We start from the raw sequence: 15,729 nt of genomic DNA, 5'->3' as shown, positions 1-15,729 counted from the left end.
CATTCTTGGATGTTTAAAGCAGAAGTAAGCAATATTTTTGTGTTAATATAAGTCTTAAATAGTTGTTTCTTCCGACAGCAATCACTTACATAGAGTGTTTGGACCGAAACACGGGTCTCTCAGACACTCTGCTCTGCTCTGAGCCGAGGAGAAAACTTTTCTTGTATCCTACAAGTTTTATCAAATGAGGAGAGAGAACGGCATGAAGGGCTGTGTGTGCAGCCAAGGGATGCGCCTGAATGTGGTGACGTAGGGACGAGGACCAATAGATCCATGACGAGGGCGGGGGCTGCTAACTCCATCGGCTGACAAGACGTTATGGTGCGTTCAAGGCAACCCGTAACTCGTGTTTTTCCGACCTGTGAAGTCGTACCAGTTCGATCTGGTACGAGTTCACGGGTCGGAAGTTACAAGTGGCCATTATAGTGACTTTCACAGGTAAAACAGGTCGGAAAAACACAAGTGGGTTGCCTGGAACGCTACAAAGTCGTAAGTCGTGACTTGAAGCTGTAATTTACGGTTTCAAAAGCCTGCCTGGAACGCAGCATTAGCCCAAACGACCGGATCGCTTACTTCTGCTTTAAACAGTTTCTGGTGTTTTTTTGTTTTTTTCATCATGCAACTTAGTTGTAGTCTGGTTTTTCAATATACCTTTAAAATGAACCAATACATTTGATAACTAAAAAAACAATAAATTCTATATTGATGCATCCCAACTCACTTTTAAATTCCGCAGTGCTCAGTCGAACTATGGCAGCCTAGAATAAATTTGTTCGTAAAAACTTATCGGGAAACTTTTAACTGTCATAGCTGGAGGTGCAGTTGTGAGTATAGAGTGTATAGAGCAGTGGGCTCAGCACACAGCCCTGAGGGGACTCCTACAGCACCCGTCCTGAGATGCAATCCAGTCCAGCAGCCTTTCTCGGATTGTTAAGGGATAGTTCACCCAAAATTCAAATTTCACTCATTATCTACTCACCCTCATGTCAACTAAGAGCTGTGAGAATTTTCAGAGTCCTCCGTGCCTTCTCTGAGTTACGAGGGGGTCTGCGCAGCAGTATTTGTCCATATGATGGTTGTGAATGGATACCAGTTTTCTTCGTCCAAAAAGACACACCAAAAAACATCCAAATACCTCCATACTGCTCATCTGTAATGTCCCTCTTGTATTGAAGCCCCAACATGAGGGTGAGTAGATAATGAGTGTAATTCGAATTTTGGGTGAACTATCCCTTTAGCCCCTAACGTGCGCTTGACATCATGCTCCTCTACTGTCAGGGTGAATCTGCTGTGGGTTGTAGGGTGTAGTGTAGCTGCCTCTGGTGATTCCACTCCAAAGCAAGCAAAGAAGAAGATACGCTCCTCTGCCAGCGCAGCATCACCTTCAGCAGCTCTGAGGCTGGTCCAGTTGGTGAGATGCTGGACACCTTGCCACACCTACCTGCTGTTGTTTCTGTCCAGGTGGTCCTCGATTCACAATCATGTATTTCGTCTTATTATGTAGTATTTATAATATAACCTCTGCAAGAATCATGTATCTCGTATTATCATATACTATTTATAATGTAACCTTCGCCAGAATCATGTTTTTCCTGGAATCATGTATCTCGCCTTACTTAAGTAATTATAATAATGTAAAGTACATGAATAAAATATCTGTATCTGAATCTGAATCTGATTCTCCTCCTGTAGTCCGACTTAGCCACTCTGATGCCTCTCTTCAGGTTAGCTCTGGCCATGCTGTAGTAAGCCCTGTTGCCAGACCTAAAGGTGGTGTTCCTCTCCTATAGCAGCTGCTGGACCTCCCTGGTCATCCTGGGTTCCTAGTTGGGGTAGACCGGGCAAGGCAATTTTAATTGTATAGCCCATTTTTACCAACAGTTTGACTTAAAGGGATATTCTGGCGTAAGATTAACCCATGGTCCAACGCACCGTGACACCGAGTTAGACCCCCCTGGAGAGATGAAGTCTGCTAACCGCAGCTTCTCTAGTTGTAGCAACTTTAGCAATGACCGCACCATAACAAACAGCGCAGTCTATTTATAAGATAAGATAAGATATACTTTATTGTCCCAGAGGGAAATTCATTGTGGGCAGAAGTGCAGACAGAGACTGTTTCGCCATACAGCAGACATAAGACAGAATAACATGATGGACACAACAGCTACATGACAGCAACATCACAGTACAAGAGCAAGCACAAAACAACAGCACCAGACATACAGTGACACACAGTAGCAGCAAGAGCACAAGGGACGGACAGCACCAATAGACAATAATAGCTATTACACAGCTCGATATTTGCTAGAATCTGCAGGAGCAGCACAGAATGAAATACATATATAAAAGTATAAAAATATATTTAAAAAAAATATATATATATGTAAAAATGCAGCAGTTAGGGCAGAAAATTGAAACAATGCTATAATAAAGACACCACTGTTGATAATAAAAATAAGAAAATAGTGGCAGTGACTACCTACTAACTAGGCTGACGCAATTTATTGAGAAGAGAAATAGAAGTGGGTATAAAGGAAAGTTTAAGGCGATTGCTTTTACAGCGGGTAGCTCTAAAACGTTTCTTAGAAGGTAACAGTTCGTATTCCGAGAACAACACATGAGACGGGTCCTGCAATATTCTGTTAGCCTGTCTGATTACAGAAGCCTCATAAACAGACTGCAGGGGCAGGGGCTGGTTATTTGACCCGATTACTTTCATTGCTGTTTTCACTATGTTTGCTAATCTACTTTTCGACTGTACTGTTAGTGTGCCAAACCATGCCGCCATTCCATATCTGATGATGCTACCAAGAACAGCATTGTAGAAAATGTGCATGATCTCAGGTCGGACACCAAACAGCCTGAGCCTGCGTAAGAAATGAAGCCTTTGGGCTAGTCTGGAGCACAAATAATCAACATGTGTGCTCCAACACAGGGAGCTACACATCATAACACCAAGGTACTTGAAAGTATGCACCTGCTCGATCACATTATTATCGATAACCACCTGGTCCTGGGTCGTCACACCCCTGGGATCGAAGATCATTTCTTTAGTCTTTTTAGTATTCAACATAAGATGGTGGTCGTCACACCAAGCCTTGAATGTGGCGATCTCTCCATGATACACAGAAGTGCAGACATCAGTGCGCAGCAAACTTAAGATAATAGTGTCGTCAGAAAACTTAATGACATAATTGTTAGGCTGAGAACTTCTACAGTCATTTGTGTACAGTGTAAAGAGTAAAGGCGAGCTGACGCAGCCTTGGGGCACACCTGTGTTACTGTACTTCACATCTGACAAGGACATGTTCACCTTCACTTGTTGAGATCTGTTCGTTAAGAAAGAATAAAACCATTTAATAGTAGAAACATTGACACCCATATTTATTAATTTTTGAACCAACAAATATGGTTGCACAGTGTTAAAAGCTGAGCTAAAATCTGCGAACTATCCACACACAACTGATCAAAAAGCCACTCATAGCCACAAATAATGCTCAGAACAGCACCAAACGTCATCAGCAGTACAAACAGGGTCCCAGCCCATAATACACGGCATCAAACATCTGTTAGCTTTGCCTGGTTTCTATTGAAAAGAGATGAAAACAACTCACCTCACGAGTCCGACTGGCAGTGCAAATATTCGGTTTCAGCAGCCACTGGCAGGCAGTGAGCACACTGACCACTTGATTCCCCCAGGTCCAGCACATAGACTCCACCGGCAGCTCTCTTTCACTTTTCTCCTCCATTTCCTTCAGCTCGTGTTCGGTAAACTCAGTCTCAAACTAATAGTGGCGCCCATTAAAATGAAACCAGTTGTTGTTGTTCTCAAACTGCATAAACTCAGCTGTGTGGTCCCTTCTGTGATGTCTGCTTCACTATGTTACAGTGCGGTCACTGCGAAAGTTGGTACAACTAGAGAAGCTAGCGGTTAGCAGACTTCATCTCTCGAGGGGGGGTCTAACTCGGTGTCACAGTGCGTTGGACCATGGGTTAAATTTACACCGGAATATCCCTTTAAATGATACATGGCATCATAACAACATCCTCTGCCCTTAGACCCTCACATCCACTGAGGAAAATCTCCCAGAAACCCTTTTAACAGGGAAAAATTGGAGAAACCTCAGGGTGAGCAACAGAGGAGGGATCCCTCACCCAGGACGGGCAGACGGGACAGAGATGTTGTTACAGACAAGAAAACAGTTTTATAGCATATGTAGTGGGATGAGCACTTTCCCTTTGCTTTGCTCCTGGTGTGGTTCCGTCCCTTTGAGCCCCAGCGTATATAAGAGGGAGGGACCCTTAGTGTTGCCTTTCTCTGGCAGCTAGTGCACACTTCCCCTTTCCAGGTTAGGTCTCAGGTGCTGCAGACGCTCTGCACTCCTCTGTCCGCTGTTGCGCATTCACATCCGACAGCACAGACGCTGGCAGGTTCCAAAATGTTTGTTGGCTCCCTCTCTCCCTGAACCACACCACGCTGATGGGGTATGTAAATGTTTGTTCTGCCTGTCATCAGCCATAGCCATTCACTCTGCACTCAGGACCGCTGCTGCTTTGTGGGGCTTCAATGTGCAGCCGTGTGGAGCCTTAAAGTACCTGTGCTTTTGCTCCTGTTGATGAAGATCTAGTATATTGTTTGTTTTAAAGTTTCCCTGTGCTGCGTACAACTTTCTTCATTTTGAGTTTAGATTGACATGATTTGTTTCTTTTCTTTTCGTTTCATAAGCCAGAGTTAAAGTGTTTCTTTTTGTTTTGTGCTTCATCATTTAGATTAATTTGTTCATGATTTTGGATTCAATGCTGCTTTTAAGCCTCTTGACATGAACACAGACAGGACCGGAAACATCACCAAAGTAACTGGCATCTAGCCTAAATTAACCAACATTGATTCATTCATATCGGGTGGCGCTGGTCATGGCGACACGCAGCAAGAGTGTGTGGGAGTGATTGTGGGAACTGCGGTTTTTAACTGTGGTTTTACCTGTGTTTTTAACGACTGTGTGTCGTCTTTTTAAATACTTTAATACCTGAGTCATCATGGATTTAGTGAGTGTTTTTTTCCTGAACCTGGTCGCTCTTGGGAGTGCTATAAGCGTCCAACAGAGCAACCGACCTGACAGGCTCCGATACAGCCATGACTTCCTTATGCACTGCAGCAATTCGGGTGCAGTGATTTCACCTGATGGCATCCCGCCGGAGATCCGGAGGAATTGGGCTGGAAACTCCCGTCCGGACCGGCTGGCATCGGTGGCGGCGGGGCATACAACTTTTCAGAGACCCGGAAGCCCTCAGCAGCAGACTGCGGCTCGAGTGAGGAAGCGTGGCCGGAGAGGAGGTGTGCGTCAGCGGCTGCGGAGACCGGGACTCCGCCGCTTGCCGCTCCCTTCAATTATCCTTGGCAACGCGCAGTCTCTGAGAAATAAGGTGGACGAGCTTCAAGCGAATGTGAAGCATATCTCGGAGTACAGGGATGCCTGTGTGATCGCTTTAACCGAGACCTGGCTGAAGGATTATGATCCGACTCAAGATTTTGACATTGATGGTTTTGGTCAGCCTTACCGGCTTGATCGTGACGCACAAATCACCGGCAAATCATTGGGAGGGGGCGTGTGCTTGTACGTCAATCCTCGTTGGTGCAAGTCTCACTGCGCCCATTTTATCTGCCACGGGAAATCCCACAGGTGTTCCTGACAGTGGTTTATATACATCCCAGAGCTGATACGGCAGAAGCAGCGTCCTATATTGCTAAACTTGTGCACCAATTGCAAAATAAATGCCCTGATGCCCCACATTTTATCCTTGGTAATTTTAACACTTGTAGTCTGAAACAGCATCTTGGTCATTTGCACCAGTATGTAAAATGTCCAACGCGACATGGTAAAATACTGGACTTGTGCTACAGCACTATAAAGGGAGCTTACAAATCCTTCCCACTGGCTCCACTTGGCTCTTCTGACCACAGCTGTGTCCTGCTTGCTCCGGTCTACCAGCTGGCCCTCAAGAAGGGGAAAGTTGAGCGCAAAGAGGTCGCTCTATGGACAGAGAGTGCTATTCGGGAACTGAATGGCTGTTTGCATAATACGAACTGGGATGTTTTTAAAGACTCATGTACTAATTTAGATGAATTGACTGACACTATGGTAAACTATATTACCTTCTGCAAAGAGATGATAATCCCAAGAAAGACAATCACACTGTATCCTAATAATAAGCCTTGGGTCAGCAAATCCCTCAAGAATTCTATCAATAAGGAAAAAAATAGCTTACTATCAAGGAGATATATCTGAACAAAAAGAAGCCCAAAAAATGGTGAAAAGGGAAATCAAATTGGCCAAAATGCAGTACAAGGACAAGGTTCAGGATGAATTCAGGATTCAGAATTCAGGCAATTCTCGCTCCGCTTGGAGAGGAATTAAGTCCATGATGGGAATTCAGGACAAGAAGAAAAGAGTGTCTAACAGTGACAAATCTGACTCCACCCTGGCAGAAGAATTAAATCAGTTTTATTTGAGATTTGATTCAATTGACTTCTCTGGAGAACTGTCTAAATTCAGGGAAGTTCCAGTAAGCAGTGGGATTCAGATAGATGAAATCAGTGTGTGGAGCACTTTTGAAAAGACTAACCCAAGGAAAAGTCATGGGCCGGATGGCATAAGTGGCCGACTACTTAAATGCTGTGCCCCATTCTTAAGTGAAATCTTCACATACATTTTCCAGTGGTCCTTGTCATTAAATAAAGTTCCCACATTATGGAAAGAATCCACTATTGTTCCCGTGGCAAAGGTACCATCACCTAAGACATTAAATGATTATCGTCCTGTGGCCCTCACCTCAGTGGTGATGAAGAGTTTTGAGCGTATAGTAAAAAAAGAGCTTGCTTGCTATGAAGCAGACCGTGATTTATCCCCTTCAATTCGCCTACCAACCCAGGAAAGGGGTGGAGGATGCTGTGGCGACACTATTGAATTTAATTGTCAGGCACCTGGAAGGCAGGAAAACACACATACGTCTATGTTTTGCTGATTTTTCATCAGCCTTCAACTGTATGCAGCCTCTTGTCCTTGCTCACAGGCTTTCAGAAATACCCAGTGTTGATTTGGGAACTATATGCTGGTTAGTTGATTTTCTGACAACTAGGCCTCAGAGAACTCGTGTTAATGAAACCCTGTCCGGGACTCTGTTGTGTTCCACAGGCTCGCCGCAGGGATGTGTCTTGTCACCTCTGTTGTTTATGTTGTACACTAATGATTGTAAGAGCACGTTTGAGTCTAGGCACATAATTAAATTTGCTGATGACTCCGTGATTGTCAGCCTCCTGCAGGACCATGAGGCGGGCCACGGACCGGTCCTTGACCATTTTGTTAGATGGTGTGATGATTCTTATCTGCAACTTAATGTGTCAAAAACGAAAGACATGATAATTGATTTCCGTAAGAATCCAACTATCACAGCCCAAACCTTTGTCAAAGGCACAGCTGTGGACATAGTCAGCCATTATAAGTATTTAGGCACCATCCTGGATGATAAACTGTCTTTTGAGAGCAACTCAGATGCCATCTGCAGGAAAGTAAATCAGAGGTTGTTTTATTTAAGGAAAATGAGGTCTAAACTGTTTTACTCATCTTTTATTGAGTCCATTTTAACTTTTGCAATGATTTGTTGGTTTGGGAACCTCAGCATATCAAATAAGAATAAGATGAAGAATGTGGTCAAACTCTGCCAAAAAACAATTGGCATTAACTTGAATGACCTTGATAATGTTTATCAGGTCAGAGCCATTCAGAGGGCAAGGGCCATTCTGGCAAACCCTCTCCACCCTCTTCATGCAGAGTTTCCACTCCTACCATCTAAGAGGAGGTACACGTTCCCTTGTCAGGCCAAATCAAACAGATATTTAAAATCCTTTGTCCCGTCTGCCGTTAGATTCCTTAATACGCTGTAGGCGAGCCTGTTGGGAAGGATGTACAGTACTGTAATCTGTGATGACTATATGTATTTATTGTATCATGTGTATGCTATGTGAGCTCTACTGTGTTGAACTTTTGTTGCAAACCAAATTGCCCTTCGGGGACATTAAAGATTTTCAAATCAAATCAAATCAATTGATGTTAGTTTCTTGTTTTGTTTTTTATAATAGTTGTCAGTTGTCAAGTATTCCTCTAGAATTAATGAATGGTATTATAACACTCCTAAAGGACTTGTTTTATTTTTTTTAATTCTTTTATTTTTTTTAAACTTTTATTACACAAGACAGATTTTAATTTTACATTCAATTAGTGTCTGTTGTACCGAACCTGTACCGAACCGTGACCCCCGAACCGAGGTACGTACTGAACAGTGACTTGTGTGTACCGTTACACCCCTGTGTGTGTGTGCTTAGTGTTTACATGTGGACTGTGGTGCTCCCATTTTAGTTGACGCCCTCACTCTCCCACCCCCCTCTCACTCACCTTAACCATAGCGGCCCCGGCCCTGGAGGAAGCCCTGTTCTTTTCTTGGTATTAAAGACCGGGTAAACCAAGAATAAATATGTGTTTTAAGTTTATAATACCACAGGAAAACATATTATTAACCACTCTGTCAAATTTGGAGGACTAAAAGTTGTTAAGTATATAAAATTCTGCATCAAAGTTGTCAATAAATGAGCAGTTTTCTCTGCTTCCGGACGGTGTGGGTGTGTCCGCTGCAGGCAAAGAGACCACGCCCCATGGCAGGAGAGCTGGACTTCACTGAACGTCCCTGATACACAACCTAAACATGTACATGTCTTCATGAAATAAAGACGGGAAAGTGACCTCAAACACACTCCACCACACACCCCAGTCCTCAGCACTGACACAGCTGATAAACCTCCAGGAAATATTTCTTACCTTCACTCTTGGTGTCTAAAACCGTCGGCAGCAGCAGTCATCCAGCCGCTAAAAACTTTTTTTTTTCGTTCACATAGTGCAAATGGATGAAACGGGCAGACCGTGAGTAACGATCAAAACGGGAATAATATCGGTGGATTATTAACCTGTTGTTGGTGCTGGATGACTGATGCTGCTGCCTGTTTTAGACACCAGAGTGAAGGTAAGAAATGGTTTGATCAGCTGTGTGTCCGCTCGGATAAGCAGCAGCTCTACGTTGCACACAGCCACAACAACCACAACAACAGCAACTACAACTTCCTCCTACAAATGCACGATGGTCGGTGTGACGTGCAGACCACAGTGGGACGACTCCTCAGTCCATGAGTTTCATGTCTCAGACCGGATCATGTAAATCCAGCTGCAGAAATATCCGGGGGACGGGAGTGTCGCCGTAACCGTAGTAACACACACACACACACACACACACACACACACAAACACACACCTGGAGAGAAGCAGCCTCTCTGTTTTCCAAAACTACGGAGTGGCCCGCGTTAATGTGCCAAACCTGAAGACCTATTTATTCAGGAAAGCTTTTTGCTAAAATTTAGTACACTTTGTCTTCTCTTAACTTTTCTTAACTTGTGTCCCTTTTTAAATTAAGCTTGTACTGTAGCACTTTGAGATTGCTTAAATATAAAGTGCATTACAAATAAAATTTACTATTATTATTATTATTAAAATCATTTTGCGTTGACGCGTTAATAACGCTGAGAGGACAGCTGAAGAAAGACACAGGGACGTGGAGACAACGTGTTCTACCGAGCGATTCAGTGACTGTAAGCAGCCTGACACTGCTACATTACAATTTACTATTGCATTTTTCCAATTCGGAGGTCGGATCTTTCCGACAAAGAAAAATTCTGCATTTGCCCCACGGACACTACACTGTTGGCTATTTTCTTTGTGAATTTAGTTATGGCTCCCCATGACCTATCTTTTGCATATTTCAGCTTATTTTATGCTATTACTGCTGTATTTGCGTTAATGCTCCTTTAATACTTATGAAAACCTGAATTTGAATTGAATTGAATTGAATTGAAATGAATTGAATTGAATTTGATTTGCTCACATCAGGTCACCGATTCAGGGTTCCAAGGGCAGGCAATAACATCTATAAGAAATCTTTTGTTCCATGTGCTATATAAGAACTCAATGCAAATGACTGCACTTGATTTCAAGTAGATTTTTTTTTTTTTACCTATTACTGCTACTGTTTGTTTGATGTTATTTCTTGTCCACTTATATGGATTGTCTGTACTGTCATTTTAGTTAAAGACACATTTCCACTTAGGTGGAAAATAAAGTTAAACTAAACTAAACTAAACTAAACTAAAGTGAACTCAAAACAACTGAGTTATTACTTCAACATTTAATTTCTGGGTTTGTTTAATTTGTGGGAGGAGTTACTCCAACATTACATTCACTTGTTTCTTTTATTAAGATACTGTCATGCTTTTTAGGTGTTCTAGTGGGTTCTTCACTTCACAGTCTTGGTGGCTGATTACAGATGTTCAAGATGTTCAGCTTCTCCTGACACCTTTGTACTATATGGAGCTGATTTATGCTGTATGTATTTATTGATTTCCATCATTAATTATCTCATACAGTTGGATTAGATTTAATTGAAAGCTGGTCAGGTGAGTCAATAAAACAACAACTGGTTTAAACAACTTGTACCTGAACGACACACGCTGACAGAGAGTCATGTGATTTCCAGTAAAAGGAGGAGGAGCCATGAGAGCTACAGGTGTTGAACAGGTACAGACAGTGTTCAGCGAGTTCAGACTCAGATGCCATTTTAGGGACGGGTGAGTGTCAATGCAACATTATTGTTGTTACTTCAATAATATCTATAATAATAATAACAGTGTGTGTGTGTGTGTGTGTTACTGGTTTCCCTCTCAGACTGAAGATGAGTGTTAATGTAGAGGAAGAGGAGGACGGACCAGAGTCTCCAGGATTCACCTGTCTGTCTCTGAAGAGTGAACAGCCCAAAATAAATCCTCCAGACTTCAGTCCTGGACGTGGACCAGAACCTGGACCTTCAGACTCACAGTAAGAGACCTGATACAAACCTGAACGCCCACTTAGCCAAGTGTGTTGAGTTGCTGCAGTTGACGTAATGTTTCTTGTGTGTGAAATTTTCACCAAACAGGTAGTGCAGGTCCTCAGCGTGCTCCGCCTCCACCCAGTCAGGGAATCCTGGGAAACTAGTTTTAATAAATGACTTCCTGGTTCTTTGGGTTTGTACACATTCACATCTTCAGTAGGTGTGTGTGTGTGTGTGTGTGTGTGTGTGTGTGTGTGTGTGTGTGTGTGTGTGTGTGTGTGTGTGTGTGTGTGTGTGTGTGTGTGTGTGTGTGTGTGTGTGTGTGTGTGTGTGTGTGTGTGTGTGTGTGTGTGTGTGTGTTTTGTCCTCCTGTTGTTCTGTCTTCATTGAGCCAGTGGATCCAGATGCTGAGCAGTGGTGTCAGTGTGTGATCCTCTGTAGAGCTGATGTGAGACAGATGTTCAGCAGCTGGACACTGGACACAGTTAATAACTGACTGAGTCTACTGTTGTCTATGGATGCTGTTGTGTTGCTTTCATCCTTCACTACAGTGTGTGGTGCTGGACGCTGATGTAACTGGAGACTTCCCACAATGCCTCTGTCATCAGAGAATTGATCAGTGATTGATGTGATGTTTGTGTTTGCAGAGGTCAGAACCACAGACTGAGAGCAGAGTCTCCAGGATCCATCTGTCTGTCCATCAAGAGTGACCAATCCAAAGAATGGCCTCTAGGGTTCAGATCTGGATCTGGATCTGGACCTGGACCTGGACCTTCAGAGTCACAGTAAGAGACAGTTTCTACTGTAAACTGAGCTGAAGATGATCCAGTCATTAGACCAGTGGTTCTCAAACTTTTTTCGTCATTCCCCACTTTTAACAAGTGGGGATTTTCAAGACCCACTTCCCCCCGTCGCCCCAACAAAAATGACTTAAAATTTATTGAACTTACTAGCACCAAGTATATCAGTCATATTTCATGTCAAAATCAAAAACATGAAATAACACAAAGTTCAAAAAGAGAAAATAAAAGTGCAGATCAAAAACGAAAAGTAAAAGTAGGCTACAGTAGTCAAATAATGAAACAGTGTTTCATTTGCAATCTGTGCAAAAAACAAAAACATGAACAAGTGAACTTTCCCTGCATTAGTGGCTGCAATGTGCCTGTGTTGCACTGCACATCCTCGGGGTTGCAGGCTTGAAACTGCCTCAAGTCATGCTCAGTGTTGAGCTGAGATGTGTGTGTGTGTGTGTGTGCGTGCGTGCGTGCGTGTTTTCATCTCTCTCGAGTCTGACATAAGAGCTATAAAACGCACACAATGATCGCATTTGTCAAACGCTGTGTTTTATTTTGAAAAGTGCTTTATTTTGACAATTGACCGGATTCTCTCGTTGTTTCATGTGTGACTTCCTGCCAAGATTGACGCGTTCGCTCGCGGCTCGCGCACAAAATTGACCAGATGCCGAACCATTGCTGCAGGGCGCGAGTCGCTTTTGGTCTGAACTACACAACCGGTACTTGAGCACTGAAGGGAAGCGGTCTCTGCTCCGCGCTATTCGCGGTGCTTCGGCGTCCGGTGTGAACCCAGCAGCCTGCTACCAGAGCCAGTCTCTATTAGAAATTCTCTGCTGCTGCTGCTGCTGCCTTGTTGTCCCACTGCAAATGTTGGCCCGCTGCAATTAACATCCCGATGTCAATCATTGTTTTTGCACTTTAGTACCAGGTTACATTTTTTCTCCCGGTCTCCTAATGCTTTTTAATAATTTTAGCTATTCATTATTACTTTGTTTGTGTGTGGCTGTTTTGTTTAGAGTGAATTATCTTTGTTGTCAATAGCATTTACAGTAAGATAGGCATGAAATTGAAAATTTCCTCCCGTTTGTCGCGCCCCACCTGTCATGTCTCCGTTCCCCACCAGTGGGGCGCGCCCCACACTTTGAGAAGCACTGCATTAGACTCATGTGAAGGAAACAGAGAAAAAACAGGAATCAGATCCATCAGACTCTGAAGGTTCACAACAAACCTCAGAGACCCAACCTCTGCAGTTTCAATAGATGGATTCAGACACGCCCACAATCAGCTGATCCATCCCTCCAGTGACCGGTTTCTGAAACAGAATAGAAACATAAGAAACCATATACAGGTGGTGTATCTTCATATCAACACAACATGTACTTGAAACTACAACTGTTACATTACAGGTCAGTCTCACTAACACAACTACTCCAAACTACATGACAACATCACTCCAGTTTACATTCTGCATCCACAAACAGCAACAAAGGCAATTTACTCCATGAATAGCTCAATCCCATCACATGCACACTCACTTCTACAACTCAAACCAAATAAATGTTATAAGAAATTAGAATGTAATTTATAGTTCACATGGACTCACATGCTCCACTGTAGCTGCAACACCAAACTTTAAGTCCGCGTAAAGTGAGATTTGATTGTAAACATTTAAATAAGTTGCTGAAAACATGTGAAAACATTGATAATTGTATAGAACTGAACTGTGGAGTTTGAGGGTAAAACTGTTTTTGGGGACAAGGATTTCTATGTTGTTTCAGGTGGGACTAAAGAGGACACTGGACCCAGTTAATGACTGACTGACCCTACACTGTTGTCTATGATGCTGTAGTGTTGCATCTATCCTTCTCTCTACAAAAAAACTATACAGGCTTACATTGGGAATTAATCAAAAATAAATGTTTCCTAATCTTTCCAATTCATTAAAGCAGAAGTAAGGTGAATGTTTGTAATTTAAGTCTTAAATAGTTCTATCTTCCGACAGCAATCACTTCTATAGAGTGTTTGGTCTGAAACACGGGTCTGTCAGTCACTCTGCTCTGCTGTAAGCCGAGGAGAAAACTTTCCTTGTATCTTACCTTTATCCAATGAGGAGAGAGAACGGCATAAAGGGGCGGTCCTCTCTGTGTGTGCAGCCAAGGGATGCGCGTGAATGTGGTGATGTAGGGACAAGGACCAATAGATCCATGACGATGGCGGGGACTGCTAACTTCACCGGCTGACAGGAAGTTAGCCAAAACCACCGGATCGCTTACTTCTGTTTCAATTCAGCGTTACGTTGCATTTTTCCAGTGGCGAGTGATGACCTTTAATTCTGTCTGAAAGCTCTGCTGTGTGAGGTTATTGGTGAGATTATGATCCTTATTAAACCTATGACAGGGATGTTACCTGCTCTGTCCGAATGATGTTGTTTGATCAACTGCTCCCAGAACGTTTGCGCACATCTCTCTCTCTCTCCCCTTACCTACTGTCAGCTCCTAACCACTGAGGAACCTTTGGAGGTCTCTCAAATATCTGGGGGATTAGGAGTGATTCTTGGATTTGAGAATGTTGATTTGCTACTCTACTCAGGGTCATCGGGTGACAGACAGCCATTTCAACAGTGATTGTGACATGTTGTTGAAACAGAAATGTCTTTGCAGGAGGAAGAGGAGTGGTGTCTCTGTGGACCAGCAGCTGTCCTGCTGTGGTCTCTGTCAGGACGTCCTGAAGGATCCAGTCTCCACCAGCTGTGGACACTGGTTCTGCAGACAATGCTTCACCTCATACTGGGCCCAGCCTGGTTCTTCAGGACCCCCCTCCTGTCCCCAGTGTGGACAAAGACCCAGAACCAGAGGTGGACTGCAGACAGCCAATCAGAGAAAAATATTCGGTAACACTTTATTTTAAGGGGTCCTTGTTCCTGTGTATCTACCTAATTAATTACAGTGTAATTACCTATGTAACCGTATGTAATAACATGTACTTACATTGTAAATACATAGTGTATTTTTGTGTACTTACAGGTCCTTGTTACACTTGTAATAAGAAATGCTCGTGCAAAGAGAGAGGCCACTTTGGCATTTCTTATTACAAGTGTAACAAGGACCTGTAAGTACACAAAAATACACTATGTATTTACAATGTAAGTACATGTTATTACATACGGTTACATAGGTAATTACACTGTAATTAATTAGGTAGATACACAGGAACAAGGACCCCTTAAAATAAAGTGTTACCAAATATTCTGTATATTGTTGTGAAAATTGGAACTACATTCTACTATGTAGTTTGTCCTCAATGTTTTCATTGGGTTGGACTGGGTGGAGTGATAAACAAGTAAACTTGTTTACAAAAGCACACAAGTTGTCCTGAAAAGCTGTTCCTGTGCTGTTTTTACCCATGAGCCAAACGTTCAGTTCAGATGACAATAACAAGCACTCAGCGTTACATTAACATACTCTGACAAAGTTGGATCTAGGTCAAGTGGACTTGGTTGTAGATTGTTAAAGACGTTTCACATCTTAGCCAAGAGGCTACATTATTAAAAATCAGAGTTTCTCTGATGGTCTCAGTTCTGCTCCCAAAACTCGAGAAATCAAAAAATAAAAGATCAACTTTGAGTGATGACTTTCACCATTTCTAATTTTCTCTTCAATAATCTGATCAGATTGTCAGACTATCTGTCTTCAGTCTGACTCTGTCTCTTCTCTTTCAGCAGATGGTGGTCTGCAGGAGGTTTTAGATCAACATAAGATCAGTCTGAGGAGCAGATGTGAACGAGTGAGTGAAGGAACTGAGGGAACAGGAAGTGGAACCCTCCTTAACAGCGTCTACACTGAGCTCTACATCACAGAGGGACAGAGTGAAGAGGTTAATACCCAACATGAGGTGAGACAGCTGGAGACAACGTCCAAGAAGAAGACCCTCCAGGACACTCCAATCAAGTGCAACGACATCTTTAAAGACT

At 43.0% G+C, this 15,729-nt stretch overlaps 1 protein-coding gene across 1 annotated transcript in view; it reads left to right on the top strand.

Annotated features, from left to right (window-relative positions):
* The window catches only part of LOC310997614 (NACHT, LRR and PYD domains-containing protein 12-like), a gene marked incomplete at both ends in the record, with an annotated part of 74,400 nt that overhangs the window by 33,222 nt on the left and 25,449 nt on the right, over window positions 1–15,729 (top strand). Inside the window, 4 exons of the mRNA XM_083987380.1 lie at window positions 11,613–11,699; window positions 13,474–13,495; window positions 14,427–14,649; window positions 15,478–15,719. Of these exons, the coding sequence (XP_083843506.1) occupies window positions 11,613–11,699; window positions 13,474–13,495; window positions 14,427–14,649; window positions 15,478–15,719 (574 nt within the window). The remainder of the gene's footprint in view (window positions 1–11,612; window positions 11,700–13,473; window positions 13,496–14,426; window positions 14,650–15,477; window positions 15,720–15,729) is intronic.

The sequence above is a fragment of the Trachurus trachurus genome (genome assembly GCF_905171665.1).
Source record: "Trachurus trachurus genome assembly, chromosome: 2".
Classification (NCBI taxonomy): domain Eukaryota; kingdom Metazoa; phylum Chordata; class Actinopteri; order Carangiformes; family Carangidae; genus Trachurus; species Trachurus trachurus.
This window is presented reverse-complemented; position numbering and strand designations above follow the sequence as displayed.